Source organism: Mya arenaria, chromosome 12 (assembly GCF_026914265.1).
Source record: "Mya arenaria isolate MELC-2E11 chromosome 12, ASM2691426v1".
In the NCBI taxonomy this organism is placed as follows: domain Eukaryota; kingdom Metazoa; phylum Mollusca; class Bivalvia; order Myida; family Myidae; genus Mya; species Mya arenaria.
The window spans coordinates 36475344-36486130 of NC_069133.1; the positions used below are offsets into that span (position 1 = coordinate 36475344).

The following is a 10787-nucleotide window of genomic DNA, read 5'->3' on the forward strand; positions in this document are numbered from 1 at the left end:
ATAAATATAAGTAGTCAAACTGAATTAGGTTGTATTCTTTGAGAAAATAAAATCATAAAAAGGGTGTTAACTTGTGCAATCATTAATTATTTCCAATATTTTGGAAAATATTAATGAAAACTAATAAAGGTACTATATCTGCTTCTGGGAATAAGAATTTATTCCAAGAAATTGGATTTTCACCTTAAAAACAGCATCTGATTTAAGTTTGCTATCCGTTACAAGCGTATCTATAATAAAGATTCCAAGTAATTTGGAAAGTAATGAGATGAAATGATAATAGCCAAAGGTTTAAATACAACTAAGAATTTTAGGATAAGGTTTAATTTGGTGAAAAGGGGGAATGTTTAGGGTTGTATTAAATTAGAGAACTATGAATGAAGCAATTGAAAAAGTAAGGGAGGCACAAAAGTTCAAAGCCACAAAGTTTTAATAATTAAACTGTAGGAAACGCATCAAGGGACTCATGGCATATTCAGTTCCTCTTGTTGGTACATTACCACTAGTGTATCCATCAATGCAACCAACATGTGCGTACCAATCCCATCTACCATTTCAACCACCCAATCCATATCCAATGGGTTCATTTCCGACTATGATGCCGCCTTGGATGTATCCATATCCCATGAATCCATAAATGATGCACCCACAAATGCAACAAGGTCTGGGAATAAATGGCATGTGCCCAGGTTACATGGGTTATCAGCCAGGGTACCAATGTGTACCAAATGCTGGTTTCATGAATGGGGTTAGGAATAATGAACCTAATCACTTGAGCAGTGTACATGAGGAAAAACCTCAAAGTAAAGTTCAGAACCCGATTTCGGGTACGTTAAGGGATAGTGGAGAAAGTATTGGGGTTATGAATTATGAACCTAATAACTTAAGCAGTGTTCATGGGGAAATGCTTCAGAGTAAAATTAAGAACCCGATTTCGGGTACGTTAAGGGATAGTGGAGAAAGTATTGGGGTTATGAATTATGAACCTAATAACTTAAGCAGTGTTCATGGGGAAATGCTTCAGAGTAAAATTAAGAACCCGATGTCGGGTATGTTAAGGGATAGTGGAGAAAATACTTGTATAAGTGATGCCCAGGATAGATTGGACGATTTAGATAGAGGGCCCCACTTTGAAAATTTGGGTAAATGTGGGGATAGAGAAAGTAACTCCCGAACAAATGGTAATGTCCGGGAAAGAAGGTCCCAATTTGATGATTTGGGTAGTTCTGGGGCTGTAGAGAGTGACTCCCGACCCACATATGGTAATGTTCGGGAAAGAAGGTCCCAGATTGATGATTTGGTTAGTTCTGGGGCTAGAGGAAGTGACTCCCAAATAACAAAGGGTAATATCTGGGAAAGAGGGTCCCAATGTGATAAATTAGGTAGATTAGGAGCTGGTGAAAGTAAATTCCGACTTTCGGAGAGAAATGGCCTGGACACAAAGTCCCCGGGAGACAAACTATCACATCAGTTTAGGTACAAGGAAATAACCCAAGACCAAACATGTGATGAACGTGCCATAAGAGAGAGGCCAGCTACTGTGGCACAAGTAATGGACAAAATAACTTGCTTGTGCCAAGGGTCTAAACCCATAAAGAAGGTGTCAGCAGAGAAAAGCGTAGCTGCGGTCGCTCAAATGTCCCAAAGTAAGATGCTTGAAATCTCAAACATATCCAGACATATTGGACTAGATTATTTGAACTGGGAGAGAGTAAAATCAAAGGTACTGATGTTACGCTCAATTTCAGCAAGTAAGCGATGTTTGCAATATGCACGAATGGGGCATTTCCAATCAGATTGTCCTGAACATCATCAGGTTAGGGTTAAAATAAAGTTGCAAGGAAAGCTTATTGTGGAAAGCTAGAAAGGGTTGTTGGTAGTAGTTTTTATCTCAAGTGCAATATTGATATTTCATGAATACAACACTCAACAGTTCAGTTCAATGTTTTATCAACAGTATATGTTTTAACAGCAATGTCCAACAAATAAACTGCATATATACCACTTCAAGAGAAACACTATCAACAGTACATGTTTTATCAACACTAAATGTCCAACAAATAAAAGCATATACACCACGTCTAGAGCAACACTTTATTCAAAACATTCACCCATAATAAATGTCTAAATTAATAAAAAGGGGGAGAACTGTAGAAAATAACATTAAACAAATCAAAGCACTGAAAGCACTTAAAATAAGTTCAAGATTACCAAGCATGATATAAGGAATCATGATAAATTATTTTACAGAAAGTTTATTATAAATGAACTTATATAACTAGAATTTATATTGCTACAGACGCTATTGATAACGCTATATGATTAAAAGCGAAGTGTAGTGTGTCAATTAGGTGTTCAGAATTATTTAAAATAAAAACCTGAAGACGTTATAATTGTTATATGACTTCATCACAAACAGAGATTAAATGTAGGATACACTGTGATAAATGTAAGGATATGTTTTTATGAGCGCTGTGTGAATGATAGAGGAGAGGAGTGGGTGACTTTGAGTATGTATGATTGTACGGCTTGCGAGAAGGAGAATAAGGGCATCTCAGGATAATGGAATTTGATTTAACTTTACAGGATGACAGATTCCGAGTCTTTGGAAGGGAGCCCAAAAAGGTCATGGAAAGAAACAGAACGGATAATTCCAATTAATCCCGATGATATTGTACGGGAAATGGAAACCTTATGTTCTCGCAAAGTACAGATGCCATCTGCCAAATTATTGATCTTTCAATTAGGTTTGGTCAAGGACCAAGAAAAGATTAATAGGATTGTTACAGAACAATGTCAGATTGTACAGAGTCGTAGAAATTTTAAGTTCATCCGTGAGGCCAAAAGCTATGCAGATAATATTCTAACGACCGAATGTTTAAAATCATTGGAATCAATTTGGGGAAAGAGTAACCAACCTATTAAAAAGGGAAACTCCTGTTTATCAACAGACACTGGTAATGACGTTTTTTCTAGTAGGGATATTCGCTTTTTGGGAAATACTGTTAAAAGTGAACCGGTGGACTCTTTCAGTGTTGACTCTATTGTTACCCCAGATGAAGTTATCCCAAATCTTTTGGGTGATGAAGATGATATGGCAAATGACTCACTATTAAATTCAGAACCCAAAGACTTGGGTGGAAATCATACAACTGAATCAATTTCAAATGACTCACTTTTGGATTTAGAACCCAAATACCTGGGTGGAATACATACAACTGAATCAAATTTAGATTTGGAACCCAATCTGTTGGGCGGTGACGAAAGAGTGGAAACTGAAATTAATACATCTGTTCCCATTTTGGATCTGGAACCCCAATTTTTGGGTGAAGAGGAGATGGTGGAAACTGAAATTAAAGACTCTATTGACATCTCTTCTAGTCAAATTAATGAGACAATACTACCTGTGAAATTAGAATCCAATATATTGGATGAAGCTATGGAGGTTGACATGAATAACAATATAAACTCAAATTCAAATGTAATAGTAATCTCAGATGATGAAACCAGTCAAGATCCACAACTTCTAAGAGATAGGACATTAAGACAGAGAGGACCCAATACTTCAGTTCCAAACAAAGGGTCAAAGGTGCGTATCAATGACCAATCGTGTCCACTGTCTTGTGGGGCTTTCAGAAATCTTCGTCAACACGTTGAATATCATCATCTTCCAAAACAATTTCATCAAAAGAACATGAACAATTCCCAAATGCATAATTTTAGGCTTGAAAGTTTGTTTTGGCTCGCGGAGAAAATTGTTAGCAAACGTAGTATTGTCAAACTTTATCATTATTGTCAAAAAACAATTTGGATTTCTAGGAATGTTCCTATTACAGATGAAGTAAAGGAGTGGTTGGAATTATGGAAAGAACTTGAAAATTGGGATTGTCCCAAACATTTCCAGTTTAACCCAATTAATTCTTGGGCACTGGTTGGACATTGGAGGATCCTTTTAGAACTTATCCAAGCTCTGTCAGTTGAAGATAGGCATCATTTTCGTAGAAACATGCCAGACACTCTGGAAGTTACTCTAACTGAAGGAAAAAGAACAGTGCATTCTACAAACACAGACGACGCTGCAGTCCAACTTTCTACTCGTTCGTCTACAGTACAACCAATTTCTATAAACATTTCAACGGCACCTGTTCAACAAGTCAGTTCAGTGCCAACAAATTCTGAAGCCATGGACAACAATTTTTCTGTTCAACAAGAGATTCCAGTGCCAACCAAACCTAAAGCCATGGATAGTCATTTTCATTTAGACCGCTCACTGTTCAAACTAAATTTAAACAAGTTCAGCTCTACCCAAGATTTGATTAATATGTCTGTGGGTTCAATTCCAAGAAATGAAGTGGAAGTAGTAGGTGGAATAGCCAATTTTTGCGATCCCAAACACTTTTTGGGAGATTATACACATCTTGGGCATGGTTTTTCAGCCTCTGTAGGAATACATCCACGGAACGTTTCATCCATTGACAGTTTACCGTCAATTCTTTGTAAGTTAGATCAACAATTAAAACTTGCCAATGTTGTGGCTTTGGGTGAAGTAGGATTGGATCATACGGAACCAGAGGAGAAGTGGGAGAACCAAGAGAAGATGTTGGTAGAGGTTTTAAGTTTGGTCTCAATCCGGACTCCCGTGATTCTACATATAAGAGATCAAAGGGACAAAGAACCTGGAGAATTATACCGAAGATGTTTAAATCTCATCAAAACTAGTGGGAACACTGCCAGAAATCAACCTTTTCATTTACATTGCTTTACTGGTACAACTGAGACCATGAGAAGTTGGCTGTCTGAATTTCCCAATACTTATTTTGGGTTTACTGGAATGGTCTGGTTCTTTGACAATTATCAGCAAGCAGCACTGCAGAAAGTACCACAGAATCGGTTATTAATTGAAACGGATTCTCCATATCTGAAAATGTCAAAAGCTGCAAGTATGAACAATCCCAAATTCATTGGGGATGTAGCTGCTGAAATAGCCAAATGTCGGAACTCGACCGTAAAAGACATATGTAGCATGACTATGGAAAATACCAGACGTTTATACAAATTATAAACGACAAGGAGATTGGAAGACAAATAATAAGCCATAATTCAGATTCGTTAAATAACATTCAATTTCTTTGTACTATAACCCAATGGTTGGGTCAAACTTTTATATTTTATTTGCATATAGCTCAATATGTGTATGAGCAGTTATGCATGGTAATTAGTAATCAATATTATGTGATAATCAAATGGCTGGGTAATTTTCAAGTGAGTAATACTCAGTTGACATTCATTTATTTATATATATGTAGATATTTGTAAATATCAAACATTTTAGTTAATGGGGTATCATCCAATGGTTGGGTGTTTTTAAGTGATCTTTTTAATGAGAATTTGGGAAGTTTTCACAAATAATAATTTCCCAATTGGTTGGGTATATTTTAGCTTTGTCAAATTGACATAAGGCTTATTTACTATTTTCATATATCTAGATAGATAATGAAACATCTTAAAAAATAGAAGGGGGAGGTGTGTTGTGATCTGGGAACCAGTCACATTATTCATTTATGATAACCAGTCTAATAGAAGCTGATGTAGGGAACCAGCTAGCAGGAAACAGACAGACTTTGACTGACCACGACTGAGACCTGACGGACTTATTACTTCTTGACGATCACCTTATATCCATCATCATCCGATACATAGATTCGACGCTAGTGCTCATCTTTATCAGGTATGTTTGTATGGATATTAGTTATTATGTCGGGATCACAATATATTAGTCAAAATTGTTGATTTGATAAGATATCATTGAGAAATGACTGACAGTAGCAATGTTGAAACAAATGCCACTGGGCAAAATGGCGTCCCGTTAGTGTTTATGCGGGAGTTTGAACTCTTTGGCCATAGACGCCCTGGTCGGTCTGAATGGATTTCACATTCTGAACTGTATAAAGCAATCTCTTTGAAGATTGTTCCATCCCACATCAAAGGATTGCAGCGAATCGGAGCCATGTGGCGAATTTATGTTGACAATCTTGATGATGAAGTGAAACTAATGGCTGAAGGGGTACCCTTAAGGGGCAAAACTATCCCTGTGTTGCAAACAAATCCAGGCAGATTTGATAATGAAATCACTACAATGGTCAGAGTGAAAAACATTCCACTTTCTGTTGATGATGGCGTCATCACCAGAAGCTTAACATTAAAAAACATAGAAATCATAAAAACATTTAGGGAAAAACTAAGAATTGACAATAAATTAACAAACTGCGAAACCGGAGATCGAATTGTTATTGTTAAGACATTATCCCTAAAGGAATCTCTCCCGTCAACTTTGCCGATAGCACAATTTACGGCACGCGTTTACCATCAAGGCCAAGCAAAATCAGTTACTCAAGTTGAACTTAAGTGCAACAAGTGTCTACAAACCGGACACAAATCTTTTGATTGTCCAAATGACTGGGTCTGTGTGAACTGTAACAAGTCGGGACACAAGAAAGCAGACTGTCCATTCTCAGATTCGGTGTCTGAATCTGAGTCTGACATCCAAGACCAAGACTCGTCGGAAGACGAATCCTCTGATAGAACAATCTCTGAACAGGTTATTTTAAATAAATCAAAAACCAACCCCGTTGCATCAGATACACGCAAGAAGGCAACCAGTCAATCACGTGAATCTTCGAGATCGAGAGACCCTGGCCAATGCCAACAAACCATTACACAATTCGTACGTATGGGCAATGTAGATACCGCTTCGTGTACACCCAACAAAGGGAAACAGCCATGTGCACAGGAACGTTCTCCGCCAACTCCTGTCGAAGTTATCCACGAACAAGCTACGAAGTCGAAGAAAAAGAAAAATAAGAAATCATAGCATCATAATTATACATGCCATGACTGATATCCCGGACTCGAATTTTTTGAAAACATTGATGGACCATGAGTTTGAAAAACGAGTGAAATACTTACTTAAAACTAATTCAAAATATATCAGAACATGACGTTCAATATAGTGTCTTTTTGTATGACAGTTTACTTTTTTAACTGTTAATAGAATACTCTTAAATGTAAAAAGGTGTATATGAAATAGAACGCATGTGTACGAAAACCATTGTATATGTTTTATTGGCCTTAATAATAACATTAGATGTTACGTCGTGTGTGGAATTTAATCACATAAATACTTTACTGTCATTCAATAATTTATTGTCCAATAACTGTACCGATTATTTAATTCGGTATGGCCAATCAGAATATATTGATTGTTAAAAAGCATATTTGTTTAATTATGTTCGCAATTACATATATTAGCCATATTGTCATTATTATTAAACTTTCTTTACGTTTATGTACACGATCTCTTTTGATAGCTAAGATTTCTATAGATATTTAATTTACTTCATGAAATAGAATGAATGTGTACAAAACCATAGTAAATGTCTTATTGGCCTTATTATTACATGAGATGTCCAAAAACTGTATCGATTGTTACGTCGTGCGTGGAATATAATCATATAAATACTAGACTGCATTGTATACAATTGCTTTCGAAAATAGTTGTCCTGTCAGAACATATTGATATTTATATATCATATTTGTTTAATTATGTTACATGTAGCCTTACTATCGGATTTTATTTATGTTTGTACACGATATTTTCAATGGATATCTAGATATACAAGTTCTATACATATTTAATTTACTTCATTTGAAGTTTTTTAACCTTTGTGTATTTGAATTTGATACATGTATGGTTCCTTTAGCATTTTTCATATTTCGCTTTCTTTATGTTAAGGATGCTTACCATAGGACTTGACCACACACTCGTTAATCAAGATATCTACTTCGTATACGTCAGTGTCATATATTATTATTATTTACCAACACATCACATTATCTTCAGCTTAATAATATGGGTTTTATATGTAAAGATATATATTCTTTAATAGGTTAATTTATGCAATACAATAACACAAAGCAGTATTCATATAATATCTCTTAACGTTCAAGGTTTAAGAGATAGTAGTAAACGTGCTCGAGTTATTCAATGGCTGAAAAACCAAAAAGCAGATATTGCCTTTCTTCAAGAATACATTTCACAAACACGATCGAACAAATAATTAAAGATGAATTTATTGAATGGAAATTGATAAATAGTTACAGTGAGTCGAATAGTAAAGGTTGTTCGATATTGATCAGAAATGAACTACAAGTTAACATTTTAGACAAAGTATGCGATATACAGGCCAGATACATTTTATTAAATTTGGACGTTTTTGATAATTCATACACTTTTGTGAACTTATATGCTCCTAACAGTAAAAAAAGAAACGACTTTTTTAGCAAAATATCAAATATTTTGCATGAAAATAGCTCACGAGTTAAGATAATAGGCGGTGACTATAATGACATATTAAACTTAAGCGACCGTATAAGCAGGACGCAAAAGTCTGAAATCAAAACTGTAAAAAACTTATTAAATCTAATTAAATCACATAGATTATGCGATATTTGGAAATTATTTAATAAAGATAAAAAACAATTTACATGGAGGCGTAAAAACGACATCAAAAAAACAGGGGTCTACACTAGCCATTTTCCCAAGGGATCCCGAAGGGACACCAACATCTGAAATCAGGTTTCCCTTCCTGAAATTAAGAGTCCCTTCCATTTTTTACATTTTATTTTCATTAATGAGCCTGCTTTAATATTAAATTGAATATACAAATCCAGTGCCTTTTACTTTTCAATTTGTTATTCAAGTATACACCATATTATACATGTTTTCAACAGCATGCAATGACAAGTTAGTTATAGCACAATGTCACCCATGTGAACCTCTGGCAATGGCAGAGAGGAAGATTTGGGTCTTAAGTCGTTAGATTGGGTTCAAAAGTGGTAGAATGTCTAAGTCACACAATGGGTACAATGTAAACAAAAACTTGATGTTGTTACTATTTTTAGATTTTCGGAAAATACGCATTAAAAATGCCATGGTTCAAGGTCTTGTCAGATGTCATTGCTTTTGATTGAAAAACAGTAGGAATACTTTTTACATTTGGCTTGTGAATCAATCAGACTGCCCACCAAGTGTAGTGCATACTGGAAGAACAGACAACTGGAAAATAGTGTATGTTTATTTTCGCGCCAAAATGTCATAATTTTTTTATCCATTGATTGAAACTCAATCAATAATAAAACTTTGGGAATTTTATTTCTATAATGTTTTGATCAAGGCATAAAACAAAAAATGCTGAATAGTAGGATGGCTTCCCAGTAAACTAGTTCCGTAGGATGCCAGTCTTTTGTGCCGTAAATGTTACTGTAACAATTCGATGGTCGCATCATTAAGGCATCAAAGTCAGCAGTTTTGGCATCTTTTTGGGCGGTTCTGACACATGAGCAAACTAGTTCACCATAATTATTGTACCGATTATAAAAGTCCGTCACCTCTGACACCATAATTATTGTACCGATTATTAAAGTCCGTCACCTCTGACCTTGTTGATAATGTAAACAACAAAGCGGAAGCGTTAACCCGCATGCGCACTGTGAAATGACCTGTTTATTTATAGATTCATGACATAATTATAGTGAAAAGGTCAGCCATACTTTCGCTTTAGTGTGTGCGACGTATTAATATTAATATCTTTTTTACTTGCACTGTCAAGAAAGTTAGGGTGACCCAAATTTAGGTAATTAATTCATGAAATGCTATTTATTTACTGATATTTAGCTTTTATCGGTCAAAATTTAAGTGTCCCGACAGAATACCGGACTTTGAAGTTCAGGTGTTCCTCCCAAAAAATTGGTGTCCTCGGGATCCCGGGACCCCGTTAGTGTCGAACACTGAAAAAGCAGAATAGATTATTGGCTTATTGAAACTAATTTTGTACCACAAATATATGCGACAGATATTAGACCTGCAATTATACAAACGACCGACCATATGGCTATTTCGCTAAAGATTAAAATACCAAATAAACGTGGTCGCGGATACTGGAAATTTAATAACTCCCTCCTTAAAGATAGCGAGTACAAAACTATTATAAATAATCTTTTTAATGCAGTGTCTCAACAAATGTTCAACTTGATATAAAATGGGAACTCTGCAAAATAGAAATCAAAAATAAAACTATTGAATATTCAAAACAAATTTCAAGAAATCAACATAACCACCTACGTAAACTAGAAGTAGAGTTAAAAATCTTATACGAATTAAAAGATCAAAACCCCGACATTAATGTTTCCTCACGTATCACCTTTCTTGAGAGAGAAATAAATAGTATATATATAAATAAAGCCACAGGCGCCCAAATCCGTTCAAAAGTCGATTTCATTGAAAAAGCGGAAACCAATTCGAAATATTTCCTAAACCTTGAAAAATCGCGCCAAAGCAAGAAAGTAATCAATTAATTAATGATTGACGGAGCCAGACTACATCAAACTGAAGACATACTCAAAGCTGAAGTTAATTTTTATAAAGATCTGTATACATCAGGGCTTAAAGACGAAGAGCATTATAAACAGTATGTAAATGAAGTCGACTTAGAATTTACTTTAGACTCAAAATTAGCTGAAAATTTTGAGGGAGAAATTTCTTATGAAGAAGCTACAAAAGGACTCAATGATATGAAACCAAACAAAAGTCCTGGACTTGAAGGCCTTACAATAGAGTTTTATCAGTCATTTTGGCAAATCATTGGAACGCTTGTTGTCTCGGTGTTAAATCACTGCTATACAAAAGGTGAATTATAATTACGCAAAAACAAAGCGTTGTTTCTTTAATA

General features: G+C 35.2%; 1 protein-coding gene across 1 annotated transcript; it reads left to right on the plus strand.

The window, feature by feature from the left end:
* Positions 1 to 4006: 4006 nt before the first annotated feature.
* Positions 4007 to 5639, plus strand: LOC128210644 (uncharacterized). Its single transcript, XM_052914997.1, has 2 exons — positions 4007 to 4599; positions 5573 to 5639. The coding sequence occupies exons 1-2, from the start codon at positions 4007 to 4009 to the stop codon at positions 5637 to 5639; spliced, it is 660 nt and encodes a 219-aa protein (XP_052770957.1).
* Positions 5640 to 10787: the final 5148 nt, after the last annotated feature.